The sequence below is a fragment of the Ailuropoda melanoleuca genome, chromosome 16 (genome assembly GCF_002007445.2).
Source record: "Ailuropoda melanoleuca isolate Jingjing chromosome 16, ASM200744v2, whole genome shotgun sequence".
In the NCBI taxonomy this organism is placed as follows: domain Eukaryota; kingdom Metazoa; phylum Chordata; class Mammalia; order Carnivora; family Ursidae; genus Ailuropoda; species Ailuropoda melanoleuca.
Genome location: NC_048233.1, coordinates 47618356 through 47639553, shown reverse-complemented (window position 1 = coordinate 47639553; position 21198 = coordinate 47618356). Strand labels below are relative to the sequence as shown.

The window sequence follows — 21198 nt, the reverse complement described above, 5'->3', positions numbered from 1 at the left end:
CTAGGCCAAGAGCCAGGTTTGCCTCTGAGAACAGGCTCCTTTCACTTTCTCTGCTCTCCTCCTTGTCCCCCCTACCCCCTGTCCCCCACTCTGGCCCCTGGAGTCAAGTGAAATGGACCGATGGCTTCAGATAACCCAAGGGACCCCCCAGAGGAAGAAGGAGCTCAGCAGGGGCGCCTGGGTGGCACAGCGGTTGGGTGTCTGCCTTCGGCTCAGGGCGTGATCCCGGCGTTCTGGGATCGAGCCCCACATCAGGCTCCTCCGCTATGAGCCTGCTTCTTCCTCTCCCACTCCCCCTGCTTGTGTTCCCTCTCTCGCTGGCTGTCTCTATCTCTGTCAAATAAATAAATAAAATCTTTAAAAAAAAAAAAAAGCTCAGCAGACTACTGCTCTCGTCACTCTCCCGCATCTCCCCTGGGGGGTCAGGGCAGCAGATGTAGCTCAGTAATATGAATACCCAAGTCCCCACCTGAAACACCACCCATTCCCCAAGAACCATGCAATAAAGTTTTGGACACTTGCTGAAATCCTGGAATGTCCATGTACTTGTGTGCGTATGTATGCTTGTGTAGTGATGTGTGGGCCTATGTACAGTAGGCATAGAGCTGGGGTTGTAATGCTTTGTGAGGCCAGGCAAGTCCAATGTTACTATACTCCCCCTCAAGATACTCTGGGGTCCTATGAAACACAGCTGCAGGCGAATGCTTTCCAGAGGCCAGCAGTTTGCCATCTCAGCATTGCTCAGAATGTCTCTCAAGGGGGGCCCCCTCTCTGGGTCTGCTTGACGGCCCTTCTCTTGACAGTGGGCCATGTTTTCTCCCAGCACCCGCGCAGCCTCTGGTCTTGCAGCTGGCGGGTAGTAAGGGTGCTGGAATTCTCCACACCGCCCCATCCCCTGCCCCACGCCCACTCACGACACTCGGGCATCATGCACTTCTCTGCCTGGGATGTCTCGGCCTTGCACATGGAGCCGTCCGCCGGGTTCATCTTGACCATGCGGTGCCGCTTCTTCATGCCCATCCCGCAGGTGGCGCTGCACTCATCCCACTCGCCCCACTCGGTCATCAGGCAGCTGCTGGGAGCTGGGAGGCCAGCCCTGTTGGAATCGTGTCTGCGGCCTCTGCCCCCCCTCCCCCCAGCACTTGCTGGGCGCCCCTACTCACAGCACTCCTCGTTGACCGTGCACTTCTCCGTCTCCTCGGTGGGCAGCGTGCACACAGAGCCGTCCTCAGGGAACTGTCTCACGTACCTCTCCCGGGACCGCGTGCCCACGCCACAGGACATGCTGCAGGGTGACCAGGTGATCCACTCGGACACGGTGCAGGTAGAGCCGTCTGCAACACAGGAGCAGACGCTGCGGCCTGTGTGCCCAACTGCCCAGGGCAGGGACTGAGGAGGGACTGGCTGGCGTTCCCATGGCACGTTCTTGTCTCATCTGTCCAAGATTAATTCACCGTGTAATCATGGGCTTGTTTCTGGGTTTTCTGTCCTGTTCCACTGATCTATAGGTCTGTTTTTGTGCTAGTACGCAGCTTTGAAGGGGAAAAAGACAGTCTCTTCAACAAATGCTGTTGGGAAAACTGGCCAGCTACATGCAAAAGAATGAAAATGGACCACTATCTTAACACCATACACAAATCAAAATGGATTAGGGATTTAAATGTGAGAACTGAAACCATAAAGATCCTAGAAGAGAGGACAGGCAATTTCTGATAATCGCTGTAGCAACATTTTTCTAGATAGGTCTCCTGAGGCAAGAATTAAGAGCAAAAATCATCTGGGACTACATCAAAATAGAAGCTTCTGCACAGCAAAGGAAACAATCAGCAAAACAAAAAGGCAACTTACAGAATGGTAGAAAATATTCACAAATGACCTTTCTGATAAAAGGTTAGTATCCAAAATATATAAAGAACTTATAAAACAACACCCCCAAAATAATCCAATTAACAAATGGGCAGAAGATATGAACAGACATTTCTCCAAAGATGACCTACAGATGGCCAAAAGACACATGAAAAGATGCCCATCTCACTCATCAGGGAAATATAAATCAAAACTACAAAGAATTCTTAATCTCACACCTGTCAGAATGGCTAAAATAACACAAGAAACAAGTGTTGGCAAAGATGTGGAGGAAAAGGGAACCCTCGTGTACTGTTGGTGGGAATGCAAACTGGTACGGCCACTGTGGAAACAGTATGGATTAAAAAAAAACAAACACACACTAATTTGAAAGGATACATGCACTCCTATATGAATTGTAACATTATTTACAATAGCCAAATTATGGAAGCAACCCAAGCATCCATCACTTGGTGAATGGAGGTAGATGTGGTAAATGTGTATAATGGAATATCATTCAGCCATAGACAGAATGAAACCTTGCCAGATGCAACAATATGGATGGAGCTAGGGAGTATAATGCTAAGCAAAGTAAGTCAGACAAATCGCAGAGGATTTCACTTACCGTGGAATTTCAGAAACAAACACAAAGGAAAAAAAAATCTTATTTGGTTTGTCTCTTAACTATGGAGAAACAGATGGTCACCAGAGGGGAAGGGGATGGGGGAAATAGGTGAAGGGGAGTAAGCACACTTATCATGATGAGCACTGAGTAACGTACAGAATTACTGAATCACTGTACTGTACACCTGAAACTAATATAAGACTATGTTAAATATCCTGGAATTAAATCTAAAAAAAAAAAAAAAAAAAGAACTGGGTAGAATTCAAGGGGAGTCAGGCAGTTGAGGATGGACGGGACCTTAAAAGGTATACATCTTGAAACCAGGGATTGTTCTCGAAGAGGACATGCCTGTTTTCCAGGTGCATGGGGCACTCAGGATTACTTCTTATTCCATGACGATACATTTGAAAGCTGCTTGGATGGTTAGAAGAATGTTTTCTTATACATAAGATTTAAGATAAGTCATAATTTATCTTAAGTTACAGATCTCTATGGTTTAGGGTGTATCCTACATCTAAGACCATTATATAAAATGAAAAATTCACTTTCTCAGTCACTAACTACATTAGGAATACACAGTAGCCACGTGTGATTAGTGGCTACCATTATGGACACTACAGATACAGAACTTCCCATCACAGAAACTTCTACTGGACAGTACTGGAAAGAGATATTCTGAGATACAGGGTAAGTAAGCTCTTTTGCTCAGAGGAACCAGAGATGTTATAGTTCTTGTCTAAAGCTGCCAGTTCCCAGTCTAGAAAAACTGATGAGAATTTGGTTCCTGAGGGTAAAGATTGTGACTGGCCTTCAGACATAGGGACTGGAGGATGGACACAGGATGGATTTATACCCAAACAGATTATACTCAGTGACCCCAGACCTCCCATTGCCTCTACTGAGGCTGGTTACAATGGGGAACAAATGGTGGGTGGGGAGGGAATGTCTGTGTGCTAGAAGAGGGGACAGAGGAAAAAGGAAGAAGGCTGTATAACCAGCCGTCGCTGTTGATATCTCGGGCTGTCTGTGGCTTTGCTCCTATCACGAGGTGTTAGCAAAGGCCATGATCATACAGGAGACACTTGGGAGGCTGGTAGAAAAGATATCAAAGCTCTCAGCACGGTTTGGTAGTCCTGTTTCCAAGTAGTGGTGGGGGTGCTACTCCTGGTGGAAACACGGGTGTGTGTGTGTGTGTGTGTGTGTGTGTCTGCCTGCTTAGTTCTTAAAAAAGAAAATAAGGCAATGAAGTCTTGCATCTACCATGGACTCGTATCGATAAAGACTGACGCCTGAGTACTCCATGGTGCGCTCTGAGGTTAAAACGTGTAAGACCTGGGTGTTCGACTTCAGAACGAGATGGGCAGTAATTCCAGGTGTGGGAAGTATGACAACACAGGGAAGCCAGGGAACTGAGGCGCAGGAAGGAGGCAAAAAACTCACTCCTTCTGGGAGTCTGGGGGGAAAATTTCACACAAAAGGGCACATCTGAGTGTACTTTTTTTGGTAAAGGATATCTGGATTTAAGGTGAAGGGAAAGCTTGTGCAAACACCCCTGTATAGAGCGTGTGTGTATGTGGTATTGGGAGGTGAAGCTAGAAAGAAGGATCGAGTGTGAGTCCAGCCTGCACATGTCCGTGGCAGTCGCTTGCACATGTGTGATGCCTATGCATGGTTATTTAACCTAGGGACAGAGCTGGTGGTAGGTGTAGGAAGAAATCCCTGCCGGAACCCACGCGTTAGACCCAGAGACAAGGCTAACTAAAGGCACTACCCAACAAGGACATTCTGTTCCAGTCTAATAATGGTTAGGGGGACGGGGCTGGACAAGCCCCAGGTCAGTTTGGATCCAGTAAGACATTATGGCAGGAAGGGCAGAATATGGTCCCCACCCACCGGAGTATGTACTGACAGGTAGAGCTTCCACTCTTCCTAATTTCAAAACTTACTACGAAGTTACAGCAATCAAAACCAGGTGGTATTGGCATAAGAACAGACATGTAGACCAATGGACTAGAATAGAGAGCAAGGCTAGAGACAAAGTCTCACATCAATGGGCAAATAACGGGCAAATAATTTGACAAGGATGCCAAGACCATTCAAAAGAGAAAGGACAGTCTTCAATAGGTGGTACTGGGAAATTTGGATATCCACATACGAAAAAATGAGGTTAGACTTTTACCTAAGATCATAGTAAAAAATTACCTTGAAATGGATCAAAGACTTAAACACAGCTAATACCGTAAAGCTCTTAGGAGAAAACACAGGGCAAAACCTTCATGACATTGAATTTAGCAATGATTTCAAAGGACACCAAAGGCACAGGCAACCAAAGAAAGAGCCAAACCAGATTTCATGAAAATTTAGAACTTGTACTAAAGGACCCTGTCAAGAGTGAACAGGTAACTCGAAGAAGGAGAGAAAATATTCGCACATCCTGTATCTGATAGGGGATTAATATCTAGAATGCACGGGGATGGAAGGGTTCACTCCCCTATGAAGTACCTTACCAAAGGCACGAACGGCAGTAAACCACTGGGGGTACGGCCAGGAGAGGTATTTAAGACTGTCCTCGGGGAAGAGCTGGAGGAGGAATGACCTGCAGTGGAAGGAGCTTCCTTCCATTACCCTCATCTTGGAAGGGGTTTTCTTCCCGCCATAAACCAGCCCAAATTCTGCAGCGCTTCCTGTTGCCTCACGGCACCTCTGAGACAGTCAAGATCAAAGTACAGAGAGGGTCTAGGTCTGTCTAGGTGGAGAGCGCGGGAGAGCCCTGGAAAGCCGGCACTGAGCTCCGCGCCGCAGGCAGCCCAGTGCCATTCTGCAGCTTGAGACATCACGACCGAGGCCCTGCAAGCTCACAGCTCAAGCGGGATTTTTGCGTGGTTGCAGGGAGCTGGAATTCTTGCAATGAGCCCAGCGGTCCCAACATGGGAGGTAGGTGCTCTGACTCGGGCGGAAGTGAGACAGGAAAGTCCGTGAAGGCCACAGAATTAGGGCAGTGGTTCTAGATTCAATGTTGGCCTGCTTGTTCACCTGTTCCTTCAAAATCGACTGGAGCGAAGGCCCGGAAGCAGGCAGCTCGTTATACTTGTGATTTGTCATACGATGTTTGCTAGCTCTTTGGTGACTCGTGTGACATTGATTCCATGGCTGCGGAGGGACTTGGGTGGATCATCTCAAGAATGATACAGGTTTTTAGATCCCTCAAGACATTGTTGGAGATGGGGGTCTCCCCTAGTGGGCCCCACCGGCCACTACAGTCAGGGTCCCGGTGCCCTCACAGGGACACCGTCTGGCGGGTACGAGGGGCCAGCAGAGGCAGGCAGCACCTCCCTTCCCTGGCCTCTGCCAGCCCCTGGCGCCCCCGGGCCACGCCCTCACCTTCCTCGCTGCAGCCCGGGCCCATGCAGGGCTGGAAGTCCTGGGTGTCGGGGCAGGGGACGCTGAGGTCCAGCTGCGCCTTGAGCATGCGCTGCCGCATCCTCTTGCCTTTGTCACAGGTGGAGGAGCTGCAGGCGGACCACGGGGACCAGTTGGAGTAGATGCAGGTTTCGGGGGTGTCATCTGGAACGAGTACGTGACAGGTTTTCCTGGGGAGCCTGTGGCCACTGGGGCTGGCCCCACCCCCACCCCAGCTCATCTGGGGATAAGAAGATCCCGCCACCTGACCTGCCTCAGCGAACCTGGGAGCTCTTGGGGTGGGAGCAGCTACTCACTTGCCTTTAAAAATTATATTTTAATCATTCTAGTAATACCTAAGCAGGGAAGGTCTCTTACTGTCCCTTCCCCTCAACACGTGAAGGGCTCTTCATTTCCAGCCCCACCTTCCCAGTGATCCTATACACAGGTGTCACGTAAGGGCCGCCCGCCCGTGCTCACGGAGCACTTCCTACACACCAACAGCATTCCGAGAACCTCCCAGGTTTTAGCCCATTTGATTCTTAGACAATGAGTCTCAACGAGGCAGGTGTGGTGACCATCCCCATTTTACAAGTAGGACGCCGTGGGGGACGTGAGCTGCTTGCCCCAGGCCACAGAAAGAGCCCAGGTGTGGCTCTAGATCCCATGAGGAAGCAGCCTCAAGCCTTGGCTCTGTCCCTCCCTCCTCATGGTAGGGTCTGGGCCTCCCTTTCCTCACTGGGGAGTGGACGTGTCCATGCCTGCCGCACAGGCCAGTGTGACGAAGCAGAGAGCGCTGGGGATACCGTGACGCCCATGCAAAGGCTGGAGATCCGTGAACACATATTCCGACGTCCCACTTACACCAACTCCCTTATACTCTGTGCCGAGTCCTGGCCTTATTTTGGATGATCTTCCATGCAGAAGTCCTCAAAGATGGGATTACCCAGTCAAAGGACATGATGTCTTTGCAGCTCTTCAAACCTGTTAGAAGACTGCTTTCCCAAAAGGTATCGCCAGTTTAACTTCCTACGTGCAACGAAGGACAACTACATACCTTCATCTTTCTCTTCTGGCGCCAGATCTGCTACAATGTCATCGACATTGTCAGGCACAATATTGCATTGTTCCCCCTGCAAAAGGAATTTTACTTGGAGGGCCCACATTAAAGAATGGCATGTATGGGGGACAAAGGAAGGAGGACCTAAAAGCGGATGCCCACCCTGTGTACAAATCCCAGGCCACGGCAGAGTTCTGAGCCAACATTTACAATAGGACTGAAAGACACATGGCAAGAAAGCAACAGCTTTACAGTTCCTGACCCATGGCAGACATTAGTAATCAACTGTGGAACTCACAATGAAACCTGTTTTTCTGGATCAAATCATTCAGTCGAGCACAGAAACTTACCCTTATGTTTATTTTGCTCATTTATAGCTTATGAATAATTTGCATGCTTAGAAACCTTGGGAGGTCCGAGAATTCTATATTCTGGAATATGCAAGGGACCCCATGATTCTAGAGCAGAAAGGGGCACAGTCTACTTACACTTCTGGTGGGAAAGGTTCGTGCCACGGTGAGCTCTACCCCATTACCTTCCGGGCGATTCTCTCGATGACAACTCTGGCCACTTGAGTGATAGACCCGCCCTCTGGATCGTAAAAAGGACTCTGAGGATGGTCCAGACTGGTCAGGGGCCGGATTTTCTCCTGGGGAATTGTGGGCTTGTTGGGTGACTGTGGAGGGAAGAAAAACACAGATACAGAGTGTGGGAAACAAAGTGGTTACAAACCACAAATGCAATTTGATTGTAATAGGATCAGAACAAAGCCGGGATAGGGACCTCACAGCAGCTGTAACTACTAGGGATGTTTATGCAAGTTTATCCACGCTGTGTATCATGCAAGGAGATTGGTGACCTGTACATTCAGACTCCCAGGTACACAGGATTCCATCCTGATGCAGAACAGATTTCAGAGAGGTCACCCCAGCCGGGAGGCAGCTGAACCAGGCTGGCCTGAATCCGGCTCTTGCTACTAGACCACGTGTTGGCAAACTGGTCTGTAGAGGGTCAGATGGTAAATATTTTAAGGCTTTGTGGGCCATCCTGTGTCTGCTACCACAACTCAAATAGCTGTTGTAGTGAGAAAGCAGCCGTCGACAACATGTAATTGGGGGCGGCTGGGTTTGAAAACCTTGTTTACGAGTCAGGTGGTAGTCCTGATTTGGCCCACAAACGACAGCTTACCAGTGTCTGTTCTAGATGGCCCCGCCACTGGTCTCTAATGGCCAGATTTTAGTGCAGTTGGTGTGCTGACCATAGCTGAAAAATTTTAACATTCAGGAGATAATCCAAACTCCTTAACCTGGCTGTCTATCTGGAAACCTCCAGAATCTGGCCCAGCCTGAGGTACGGATATCAACTTCTGTTGTTCCCCGTTCTCACCCCTTCTCTTGCTCTTTGCTTCCCTGTTTCCTGCTGTTCCCTGGCTTACCTAGGAACTGCCCTTTAGCAGGTCCCTTCTCTGTGGCCACTGTGTGGGTCACACTGTATGTGGTACGTGAGGGTGAGACAATGCTGGCCTGCCCGACCACACTGTGAGTTCATCCACATCATTTATGTCCAGACCCCCAGCACGGGGCCGGGCAAAGAGGAAGTACCCAGGAAGCGTCGTCCGTCCCCACTGCAGGCGCTCACCCACCTCATAGGTCACCCCGCTGTCGGTGCCGGCGTCCCAGGGGATCAGGTCCTGCACCACCTTCTGGACCCAGCCGCACTCCTTGGTGCACAGATCCTCGGCAGACAGGCCCACATTCCAGTCGGGGCTGGGGCCCATCATGGTGAGGAAGGACATCAAGTGGCGCGTCCTGTCTACTGAAAATTCAGCTGAGGGTGCTGCTCTCCTGGAAACCAAACACATTACATTAGGGGCTCTGGGGGTGCACACTCTGAGGGACGTCTGGCCACACGACGGCTAAGGGAGGAGAGGACAGAAAGGAGTGGATTCTTGGTGTGCTGTGGGTCTCTGCCTTTGGCCATGACCGGCCGCATGTGAAGGGTCCCCTGCTACCACCCTGGCCAGTTTCAGTGCATTCGGAGCACTTACTGTTTCCCATACGCGGATGGTTCAGCTGCTTACGGTCAGCTCTCACTGCATGTGAGCTCTGGAAAGCCAGGCTGGTGTCGGTCTTATTCACGTCTTGATTTCCAGTGCCTACAACAGGGCCTGGCACGGAGTAGATGTTCAGTAAAGTGTCTGAATAAATGCCTTGTGTGTTGTAAGCGCACTCAAGCTCATCTGTCTGCTGCCCGGCAAAGACAATCACGCAGACGTGGAGTAGGCAGCCAGGAAAAGGCGCAATGGGGAGATGGGAGGGCAAGCCTCAAATGCACCTCCCTCAAGGAGAAGTCAGGCAAACTTGAAGGCAAATGAAAAAGGTCTGGTTAAAAGTTGCAGCTGAGCTCTCTAGTCCGCAGCTGTGATCTGTCCCCTTATCGCTGTGGTTACCAGTTCCAGTCCCCCTGTCCTTTGATCATTCCTCATCTTGGAGGAAATGGGGACCATGACGGCTCCAGTTACTTCCTGCTGAGAGGGGGCGAGAACCGGAGTTAGAGGAATGGAAACTCTCTGCCCGCCTTTGGCAGGATTCTTCAGTTCCAGGTAGAAACCCGGCATCCTGCACGACCGGGATTTACGCACTTTGGTTATTAGCGCTCGGACTCGGTTTTACCCAGGGCCTTCGGGGAGACTGGTCATAACCAAGCCTGTTGTATGTGAGGATTTCTTCAGACCGACTCCCCTGACTAGTAGTTTCAGGCCTGCTGGGGGCTGGCTGTGCCAAGCAGTGCTCTGTGCGAGGTCCTCCTTGCGGACAGGCTGTAGGGAGCCTGTGGGTTCTCCCAACTTGAACATGAGGAACCAGGCCTTCCTTCCCTCCAGTCTTACCGAAGAACAGGTGGTCAGGGTCCTGGGCGAGGAGGCCGGAGCTGGCCCTGCGCGTGCTTGGTCTGTGGGTCTTTAGTGACCCCAAGTCTCCGGGATTCCGGCGGCGTAAGGGCACCTCTGGGGGGCACGTCAGCCTGCTGGCAGTGAACGTGCCCACTCTGTGTGCCTGATACTATCCAGTTCCCTAATAGGAGTTCCTGACAGGGCTCCCAAGTCATGAGAAGGGTGTAGAGTCTTCCGTATAACAGATCATAGGGGCTTAAATCCAGCCCACTCTCAGGGAACACTCTTACCCAGCAAGGACTTTTCCCCAAGTTAGTTTTTTGGCAGATCTTTGCCAAATTTATTATTATTTTTGTTTTTCCAGTTTCCTGGCGTATCTTTGCCAAATTTTTTCTGTTTTTCCAGTCAGTTGAGGGCTCTAGGAAGCATGTGTTGCCACTGACTGCCCAAGGCACTGGGCACCACCTGTGGGACTTCCGCCACAAAGGCTGCTCCACGGTCATCTGAATTGTTAGCGGCGATCCAAACCTGCAAGAATTTTGCTTCGAAGAGTTTGACTTCTGAGGCCTTCTCTGAAGGGCGTGGGGAAGCTTCAGCCCACCTTTTAGAGGTATCTATAAATACTGGCAAGTACTGAAAATTACTTGTTTTTGGCCTCATGGTAAAATCTACCTGCCAGTCTTCTCCAGGTTCAGAGCCTAAAACTTCATAAGAAGTTAGACAAAGTTCCAAGGTATTTGTTTCCTCCCCCTTCTGGACGGATTTTGCAATGGAGAGAAGATGAACTTACCTGACTCTCAATAAACACGGGCAGAATAAAAGTTCTGTATTTAATGCTTTTAATTCTCAACACATGTCCATTTTAATTAAACCAGCAACTTTAAGTTTGCTTTAATACTGAATATTTTCCAAGATTATGTGAAAAACACATACACAGTTGGTTTCTGTCTTTGAGTTTTAGAATGTCCAATTTTTTTTTTTTAAGATTTTATTTATTTGACAGAGATAGAGACAGCCAGCGAGAGAGGGAACACAAGCAGGGGGAGTGGGAGAGGAAGAAGCAGGCTCATAGTGGAAGAGCCTGATGTGGGGCTCGATACTACAACGCCGGGATCACGCCCTGAGCCGAAGGCAGACACTTAACCGCTGTGCCACCCAGGCGCCCCTAGAATGTCCAATTCTAACAAGCACTTGCTTTTTAAAAAAAAATATTTTTATTAACGTATAATGTATTTGTTTCAGGGGTACAGGTCTGTGATTTAGTTCTACACAACACACAGTGCTCACCATAGCACATACCTTCCCCAATGTCCATCACTCAGTTACCCCATTCCCTCCACCCCCTCCACTCCAGCAACCCTTAAGTTTGCTTCCTGAGATGAAGTCTCTATGCTTTGTCTCCCTCTCTGCTTTCGTCTTATTTCATTTTTTCCTCTCTTCCCCTATGATCCTCTGCCTTGTTTCTCAAATTCCACACATCAATGAGATCATATGACAATGGTCTTCTCTGATTGACTTCTTTCACTTAGCATAATACCCTCTAGTTCCATTCGCGTTGTTGCAAGTGGCAAGATTTTTTGATGGGTGTGTGGTATTCCATTGTATATATACACACACCACATTCATCTGTCGATAGACATTCCATAGTTTGCTCTTGTGGACACTGCTGCTATAAACATTGGGATACACGTGCCCCTTCGGATTACTACTTTTGTATCTTTGGGGTAAATACCCAGTAGTAAGCACTTGCTTTTTAACAGCCTTTAATTATCTGCTAAATTATAATTACCTGTTAAATTAATCTTAGCAACACCTTGCAGATGTAGAGAAAGTAGCTCACGCTTAGGACACATACGGACACATACAATACACCACCAAGAGGCAAACAGACTCTTAAAGGCCCAGCTGCCAAATCTCTTTTACAACACAAATCTAATTGCAAGGTGGTATAGCTTATGGGTCCATTAATTGGTCATTTTTCTCAAGACTCTAATGAATACTGTGGCCAACCAGTATGGCAAAAAAAGATTGCCCCGTTTTGGAGAATAGAGCCCAACGGGCTGCATGTAGGATCAAATGGTCACTTCCCATTTTCCACTTAGAACACGGCCAGTTTTATTCAAAAATCCCCAAAGCTGCCTCAACAAACGAGCCAAATGAAGCCCAGAGTCTGGCTTCCAAGGGCATCGATTCCTCCACAAAAGTCCAGGCCTCACCGACTGAACCAGATGGCTTCCTCGTCTCTAGCTCCTCCCTAAGAGCTAGAGCTTTACTGGCTGAACCGGTCGCTAGTCAGCCTTGTCCTAAGAAAAGGAGGCTGAGAGAACCAAAACCCTCTACTTGGAGGCCATTGAGTGAGAGGAAGAAAGCCAAGAAAGCCAGACCAACAGGGAGCAAGAAATGAGCTCCTGTGCCACCAGGCACAAAGTACTCACCCAGACCCCTCTGGGCAAACCAGACCCCAAAGCCATCGCCTGGCTGCAGGAGTGAATTGAGGTGCTGAAGGTCAGTGGGACCCTGAGGATGGGGGTCAACAAACCAGGGGCACAAAGCTCCTGCCAGGCTCGCCACGTCCGTATGCAAACCCAAGGTCGTCCCCCCAGTGCTCAGCAAAGACCGCCACTGCGAGACGCGGAGTAGGCCACAGGGATAAGGGCTTACGCGACAGGCAACCCAGTGAGGAGACCGGAAGCCAGACCTCAGATCCGTTTCCTTCAAGGAGGAGCGTCAGGGAAATTTAAAGGCAACGAGGAAAGATCTGGGTAAAAAGCAACGCAGCTAGGGCTCCCCGGTCTGCAGCTGAGGGCGGTCCCACTCAGCCTTCGCTGGCGTGGCGGCGTGGCCAGCTGGGTTGGGTGGGGGGTGAACTGTACACACAACAACGGCTGAACCGTGCCCCAAGCCCCCCCTCGGGTTCTCACCGAATCCTCAGAACACACCGGAGAGAAGAATGATTGACTCCAGTTGATGGATGAGGAAACCTGGGCTCAGGGCGCTCTGTTTATGTAACGGGTCCAAGTCACAGAGATAAATGGCCGACAGAGACCATGACCCAAGGTGATATCAGCTCAAGGTCAGTGTTCTTCCATCATCCATTTCAAATTCCTTTTCCCTGTGCCCTCTTCACTCTACTGAGATCCACCGTGTGCCATTGGAGGGGGCATCTCCTCGGCCTGCTGCCTCCATTGTCCTCACAGGACTGCCCTCCTCAAGGCCCTGCCCTGGTCCTAGAGCTCTCCCAGGGACTCACAGCTGCTTCCAGTTGGTGAGCAGAGACCCCGCTCTAGCACCACAGACCTTTGCCTGACGACCCCAAGCCACAAGAGGTGATTCTTCAACCTCTGTCTCAAGTTGCTAAGAAGAGGTCTTGTGGCCATGGCTGGGCAAGGTCAGCCCCCCAGGGGGCTGGGGAAGAAAGCGTTTTACTCACTCAGCACACACTTGGTGATGGGCCCGAGTTATTTTATTTCCCCACCTCCCTGACAATCCCGTGGGGTTAGAATTATTATCCCATTTTGTAGAGAAGAAAGCAAGTATATAAAGGTTAATGGACCTAGAGACACAGCTGGTAGGGCTGAGGTTGAAAGGCAGCCCTGCCCGACTCTACACCCCCCAGGCTGCTAATCGTGGGCAATCCTTGGCTGGGGACCAAGTCGTCTGCTCAGTCCAGCTGGCAGCCGGTCCACGTCGGCTGTTTGGGAGTCCCCGTGTGCCTCTGTGGAGACCAGCTGCTTCTGGCTGCCCTCACCTGTCCCCAAAAGCAATGACCCCACACCTGGTGAGGCCTCGGGGACCTGGACCCCTGGGGCTCTTGCAGGCCGGATGGGGTCGAACAACGAGCAGAGAGGGACGGAAGGCTGGGTGTGCATCCTGGCAGGCTACCTCTTAGAACTGTGTAGCCTTGGGCAAATGACCAAAGCGTTCTGTGCCTCAGTGTCTCAGTCTGTGAAGGGGGACGTCCCTGTGTCTATGCCCAAGTTTTAGTGGGCGAGAACTTGCCTACAGTACTTAGTCCAGTGCCTGGCCCTTGAGCTATGAGTGCTCTATTGACAGAGCTCAGAGAAGAGAGAGAAGTGGAGGGAGGCCTTCTCGAGTAGACTGTACGTTGTAGCCTGCTGCCAGTCTGTGTTCTGGCACACGAGTGCAGGAAGAGCCCGAGCCCCGGCTTTGGCGTCAGCAGCTCAGCAAGGCCTGGCGTTGCCTTCGTCTTCGGCCTCCTGCCTCCCCTCCCCCACTGCCCGGGCCAGGCCAGCCTCGGTGCCGGTCCCATGTGCACCTGCAGCTGCTGGGAAAGCCCGTCTTCAGTGGTTGGCACTGTGTGGTCCTCTGGCAACTTGTAAGAAAGGCAAATTATTGAGCCCCACCCCAGGTTTACTTCATCAGTGACTCTGGGGTGGGACCCAGCCTTCTAGATGAACAGCCCCTCCAGCGGATCCTAAGGAGCTCAGGTTTGAGAATCGTCGGTCTGCTCATCTTTCAAGCCTCGGGTCAGGAGCCACCATACCCTGGAGCCTTTCTGACGCCCCTGACTGGGACCCGTGCCCGTGGTCTGTGTTGGCACACACTCTGAAGGTCTCTGGAGCCGCACGCAATGGCTGACATCACCCTGTCACCGTGTGGTCTTCCCCGCGTAGACCGGGAGCTCCCTGAGGGCTCCCTCCCGCTCCCTGAGTGGCCCCCACAGGCCCCAGGAGCCCCGAGGGCCGGTGGAACCGTGTGTGTGTGTGTGTGTGTGTGTGTGTGTGTGTGTACCTGAGCTCCACCACCAGCGGCTCCAGGTCTTGGCAGGAAGTTGCTGACCGTCTTCCAGCCGACACCACCTGCAGGGAGGCTGGCGGGCTCCACCGAGAGGCATTTTCAGGAAGCCTTTATCACCTGCTAACGTCCCACACCTACATCGTCTGCTGTGTAGACAGGCGCAAACTGGGGCTTTCATCTTCTCTTCCCGGGTGTGCCTTTACTGGCATGTCGCCGAGTGGTTCTCGCAGCTTCTACGAGAACGGCAGTCTGGGTCGCTATGGCATTGCTCAGCTAGCAGCTAACAGGACATGGGCCAGCCCTGCCTTCTTGTGCGGGACGAACAGCACAGACATCTCCCCGGGCTTGGCCCCCCTGGGGGTCCGGCAGTGCCATGGCCGGCAGACCATGCCATAGAGACCAACCCCTCCACCTGTTACCGTCCCCTCTCCCCGGGCATGTGGCATTGAGTCAGGTTAGTCATTTGTATCCTGTCATCCGGGGTGACACTATTCACCATGACAACCTAAGGGGCAAAAACCTCTCTACTCTGGAGTCCAGTGCCGGGGAAACAGAACCAAGCCAGACCCCACATGCTGTCCCAATACTCTGGTCAGCTGATGGATGTGACCATCTGAGACCCTCCCGCGGATTACAAGGTATGATGCAAATTGTTCTCTGCAGATGCATTTTGGGCAACTCTGTAACCTGACTGAGATCTCCTCCAGACCTTGGTGAGTTTTAAGGAATAGGAAATTTGGGACAACCAATCCCTGCACAAAACGCCTGACCTAAGGCCGGGTAATAGGGCAAGTTTGAATCTGTAAGGACCTGGGAGCAGTTTTAGCAATTTTCTAGCATCTTTAGGTATGCTCTGCTCTTATCTCTTGCCCTTGACTGGGAAATTTGTCCCCTGACCCCCAGCTCATATACTATGTCCTGGAGGAAGCACTTCCTGACCTCTCCTCAAATCGTTTAGGACCCCTGGTGCACTTTCCCAGAGCGTGCCGAGTTCACTCTTTCCTTGGGGTTTCTTGTTTAATTTCCAACTTGCCCGTTAGGTTCCAATGGAGTAGAGACCATTTTTGCCTTGCTTACAGCTATATCCCAGAGCCTGGCTTAGAACTTGGCATGCTGTGGATTCTCCTCAAATATTTGTTTTCAATAAATTACTTAATTTAGGAAATGAATATGGAACTATTGTACTTCCTTTGACCTTCAAATCTAATTTAAAAATCACCTCAAAGTATTTATTACTTCTATAATAAAAATGCTATTTAAAATGATGGAATGGATAAGAATATATGTGAGTTTTCTTTGGGAAATGTGAGGTATGACTAGAGTTCTTTAATTTGTCCAAACCATAGTAAAAATTCACATTCATGCTTTCTCATATGCCATGTCTTCCCATATATGATATTTTGTTAATTTGGTTTTATTTCTCTATTATGGGATTTAAATTTTTTTTAAAGATTTTGTTTATTTGAGAGAGAGAGTGAGAGACAGAAAGAGAGCACAAGCCGGGGGAGGGAGGAGAAACAGATTCCCCACTGCACTGGAAGCCTGACTCGGGGCTCGATCCAAGAACTCTGGGATCATGACCCGCCCCGAGTCCAAGGCAGACAATCAACTGAGCCACTCAGGTACCCCTGGGATTTAAATATTTATCAGTTTTCTAGCAAAGAGAGTTGATCTGGCTATACCATATAACAGAGTACATTATAAATCATGGTAATTAAAATGGTGTTGTATTCAGGATAAGAAAGAAACAGAAATGAGTGGCATAGATTGGAGATCCCAGAAACTTTAGATAAGGTATTATATAAAACAGACTTCTCAAATTAGAGGGAAAAGGATTGTGCAACAGTGGGGTTGGGCTAACTGCACTGCAATTAAAAAATATATACATATATGGGATTCGCATCTAATCTCATACACCAAACTAAATAAATAAATAAAAAATCCAGAGCTAAATAGAAAGCAACCAGATTAATAAGAAAAAAGTCAAGTGTACTGATCTGTTGGAGAAATGTTAATTTTCTCAGCTTTGAAACAATAAAGCAATCACAAAAGTAACTAATTGAATAATACTCCAACTAAAGACATCTGTGTAATGAAACAACAGTGTCGAATTAGAGAGAGAAATGGCACGTTGGCAAAAACGTCTCCACGCCGTGTGACTGACAAACGTGACTCTCTGTAGTAGACACACAGCTAACCCAGATCTGCAGGAAAAACACCACCATCTCAGCAGATAAAGGAAAGCTATGAACAGACGGTCCACCCCAGAACAACGAAAAAGGAAGAGCAAATGAAGACATGGGGACGTGTCTGATCTATTTACATTCAGAGGCAGCGTGGTGTGTAGGGAAGAACAAAGGGTTTTGGAAGAGGCAGCTGGATTCGAATCTGGGTTCAGGCACTTGCTAGCTCTGTGCCCGGGGCTTTAACCCCCTTGTGCTTTGCAGTTACTAGGGCTGCAAAATGGGAGCATCATCATACCCACCCAAGGGCTTTGTGTGAGGAAACTGCTTATCATCGTGACCCGCTCATCACAGGACTTTGTAAACGTTGATTTTCTACTCATTCAGTTTTTCCAAACAGAACTTCGAAAAACACCATAAAAGGAAAGAGCCAGTAAGGGATTTTTATGCTCCTGCTAAGGACTTATTATCCCCTTTTAAAATTCAGAACCAAACCAGTGTGACTCGGGTCACTGGTGAGACTCAAGTCTCTGGCAATTCAAGTCCCTCTGTTTTTCAAATAATCCCCAATAAGGAGCTTTCGAAGTTGCAGAAACTCCATGGAACCACGAGAGGGCGCCCGAGCCATGCGCTAGGCTGAAGCCCCGCGTGGGTGGAGGCAGGTTTGAGTGCGGTTTCCTGCCTCAGAAAACTGCGGATAACCTGGAGGCATCTAGGAGGACCCTGGTCCCTCTGGCCGATTCGATCTACCGCCTGCTCCTCCAGTCCAAGGCCAGTCTTCTTGGCAATCCTGAGGGCATCTGCTGACTGGGCAAGTGCTACGGGAGGCCGGGAAGGCCCTGAAACTTTGAGCCCCTATCGGACGGAGAGAGACGCCTCTGTCCTCCTGGGGACAGCCCCAGCTTGGTTGATTTGCGGGGCACCGACCCTCCGGAGGCAGAATTTCTGGAGAGGGCGACCGTGTCTCTGGTCCACCCTCCCCTCATCTGTCGGGAACACAGACGGTTGTCTTATCAAATACTAATTAAACAGAGTGGCTGGGAATCACGAAGGGCACTGCAGACCCTTACGAGATTCAGTATGAGAATAAAAAATGATTTTTAAAAGTTCCAGTAACTCCTAGTATTCAGATGAAACTGGAGCAACTGGGTGGTGGAAATTCAGAATCGATTTGCAGGAAACCCGGTCACTTTCTACTCAGGCGCCAGAGGAACTAGGGAAGGATGTGGGCTTTGCTCAGAATCTGCCTTTTCTGTCTCTACCTGCTCTCTGGGCTGACAGAGCCGTGGCTTGATTTATTGAGCTAAACAAGTCGGCTGCTAATTTGTTCGTTCATGGCTGTCCTTTGAGAAGTGGTCCTGGGGACGAAGATGAAGATCATTGAAAAGCAAGTCAGTTTCACAGGGCAGGACCTCACAAAGTAGGTCACCCTGGCTTTCCACTGGCCCAAGGGAGGCTGGAATCCCATTAACCTCAATCGTGTGGGCTCAGTGAGGCGGGGGGCAGGGCTGTTTCTGCAAAGCAAAGCTTGGCTGCGTGGAGGCTTCCTAATTTGACTTCCTAATGCGATTTGGAAGAGGGAAGGGGAGACTGGGGTATGGGAAAATCAAAGGAAAATTCCTTTCCCTTAACAAGCTGGTGGCAATAGGCAGAGAGGGTTTGGGTGTTTGGGAGGTCTGATGTTTGCCATCGATTAATTCTGTTCGACGGGGGTCTCAGGAAGTCTGAGTGAAGGGTGAAGAGTGGGAAGGTGTCCCCAAGTATTTTGTGTTTTTTTCCCCCAATTATTCAGAAAGTCTCTCCCATCTTAAAAAGAAGGCACAAACTTCATTGACTCCTTAATCTCCTGAGAGCTACTGCTCAGTCTCTCGTCATCCCAGCAAACTGCACAGAAGACTTGTCTGTACACACTGACACCATAAACTCCTTTTCTGTTCACATTTCACGCTGCTTGAGGCCTCTCAGCATTGCTCAGCAGGAAGGAATCTCAACAAGGTCACTGCATTTCTTCATGTTGATCCATCCAACCAGCAATTTGCAGGCCTCATGCTCCTTGACCTCTCGGCTGCACTGGGCACAGCTTTCTTCCCTTGGCTTCCCAGATACCAAGCTTCCTTCCCCAATTGGTTTGCTACTCCTTTTCTGTTTCCTTCCTTCGCAGGCAGGTCCTCCTCAGCATTAGATGTGGGAGCTCCTTGGGACTCAGCCTTAAACCTTTTGCCTTATTCTCAGGCTCGCTCTCATCCGTGACCTTGTCGTTGATTGTCTACTACTCCTTGACAGCTCCCAGATTTTATATGTCGGCGCAGAATTCTCCCTGAGTTTCAGAGCTTTATAGTTAACCGTCAACACCTCTAGCTGGATAACTTGAAGGCATCTCTAACATATCACATCCAGAACTGAGCTCATGGTCTTTCCCACTGAACTTTGTTTATTATTCTAAACCTTGTAAGTGGCCCCACCAACTTCCTAAGCTAGATCTCTCTGCCTCTTCCCCCCTCCTTATGCGCCCTATCACTGCAGCCTGTGGGGCTCTACTCCCCCGCGTCTCTGAGATCTCCACACCTCTCCCATCTCCGCCACCATCCTTGTCAAGGTCACTGTGAATTAGAGAATTCTCCTCACTGCTCTTGCTTCATCTGTTCTTAACCTTTTCATATTGGAGCCAGAGTGCTGTTATTTTATTTTATTTTTTTAATGCAGATCTGATCGTGTTGTCATCCTGTTAAAACCCTTCAATGATTTCCCATTACTCTTAATGTAAAAATCAAAATAGCTAATGTTGCATGGCTTGGCGCCACACCAAGTTCACCTGTGATGTCTGGACCTAGTTACACCACAACTGTTTAGTACCTTAAGTATGCTGATCCCTCCTCAGGGTCTTGACACATGATGGTCTCTCTAGACTTTCTAGAAGGTTCTCCCCTTGCTTTGCTTCTTCACCTAGCCAACTCCTATTGATTCCTTAACTTTTAGCTCAATTGCCATCCCTTAAGGAACCTTTCCCTGACCTTCAGGCTGGGTCAGGGTCCCCTTCACACACTCTCATGGCACTTTGTATCTCTACTTCGCAGACACATCACAGCTAATGTCTCTCCGTCACCAGACTGTGAGTTCATGAGAAACTCTGGGCTGCTCGCCGCTGTATTCCTAAGCACCTTTGGCAGTACTTCCCTTTAGAGATCCACCACAAATGTTTGTTGAGGCAATGAAATGTTTCAGTCGTCCTTGACAGAAGGACACAAGGTAAGTGAACATCAAGATTCTGTTTTGTTTTGGGGCAGGAGTCAGGCAGTTTGGTTGTGGTCACGTTGTTCATCTCATGCTGGCCCGAAGTCTGACTGGCAGATACATATGTTTTGATTGATTAAAAAATGGACACTGAATGAACTGTTACTTAATTGGATGGACTCTGTTAGAAGTGAAGGGCACAGGTGGCAGAGACAGCTGGATGTGTTGGAATTCTAGTTCCTCGACCGGTGGGGCTGGATGCTGAGGTTGGACCTGCTGTGGAACCTCTGAGCCTTAGTCTTGTCTGTGAAGTGGGGCTCAAAAATCCCTACTGCATGGGGCACGTATGAGAATGATGTGGGATAAGGAACGGAAGAGCCTAGCAGGGTACCTGGCACACAGTAGGTGCTCAAGCAGGGTACCTGGCACATAGTAGGTGCTCAAGACAAAAAGGCTTAGCTCTTGGCTTTTTTCTTCTTCTCTCTTCTCTCTTTCCTCTCTCCTTCTGGAAGCACCTTGCTTTACATCTTCCTAAACCCAGGCTCATTAAGGGATAACTGGGCTCAGGCTTCCTTAGGGGTGTCAACATGGGCATCCACAAACTGGCCCAGATGCCCCCAACCCTTCCCTGGCCTTGAGCCCCTGCCTGCTTAGAGGGCCGAAGGTGAGGACTCCTTCACATACAGGTTCTGGGAGCTGGGAGCAGCTGAGGAGAGCCCGAGCAAACAGGATTCACAGTAGACCTTTTTTCCTGACTGATGTTAATTGTGTGAAGGTTGCTCAGGGCCTCTGCGAATTCGTATCAGTGTTTTTTTGGTGGGACAAGCCTGGGACAGACAAACGCCCACCTACCAGGGGACAGTCTGGGGCAGCAGGGCCTGCCTCTGTTGCTTCTCCTTGGAGGGAAAGGCGCTTCCAGGGCTCGGCAGGTTTTCAACCACTCCGGTCCCAGCTTCCTTGGAGGAGATCACAGCAAGCTGGGCAAGGCCTCCATGCAACCAGCTGGGCTGCCCTGGGGCAGCTGTCTGTGTGGGCCTCTCTCTTTCCTCAGGTCTCCTCGTAGGGCCTTAGTTCTGCCCAGATCTGGGCCCCTCCAGGGCAAGGAGCATCCTTTCAGACTCAGCCCTGTGATGCCTCCTGAACAAGGCCTTCGTGACCTCTCCCAACCTTCAGCTGTGGGAGGGGGTTGTGCCCTTTCTCTGGTTTT

At 49.8% G+C, this 21198-nt stretch overlaps 1 protein-coding gene across 2 annotated transcripts in view; it reads right to left on the bottom strand.

Annotated features, from left to right (window-relative positions):
• Nucleotides 1–21198, bottom strand: part of SPON1 (spondin 1) — a 255334-nt gene that overhangs the window by 6795 nt on the left and 227341 nt on the right. For both annotated transcript variants that reach the window (XM_034645868.1, XM_034645867.1), the window contains exons 8-13: nucleotides 8572–8773; nucleotides 7465–7605; nucleotides 6927–7002; nucleotides 5852–6034; nucleotides 1164–1334; nucleotides 915–1082 (exon numbers count right to left, since the gene is read on the bottom strand). In XM_034645868.1, the coding sequence (XP_034501759.1) occupies nucleotides 915–1082; nucleotides 1164–1334; nucleotides 5852–6034; nucleotides 6927–7002; nucleotides 7465–7605; nucleotides 8572–8773 (941 nt within the window). The remainder of the gene's footprint in view (nucleotides 1–914; nucleotides 1083–1163; nucleotides 1335–5851; nucleotides 6035–6926; nucleotides 7003–7464; nucleotides 7606–8571; nucleotides 8774–21198) is intronic.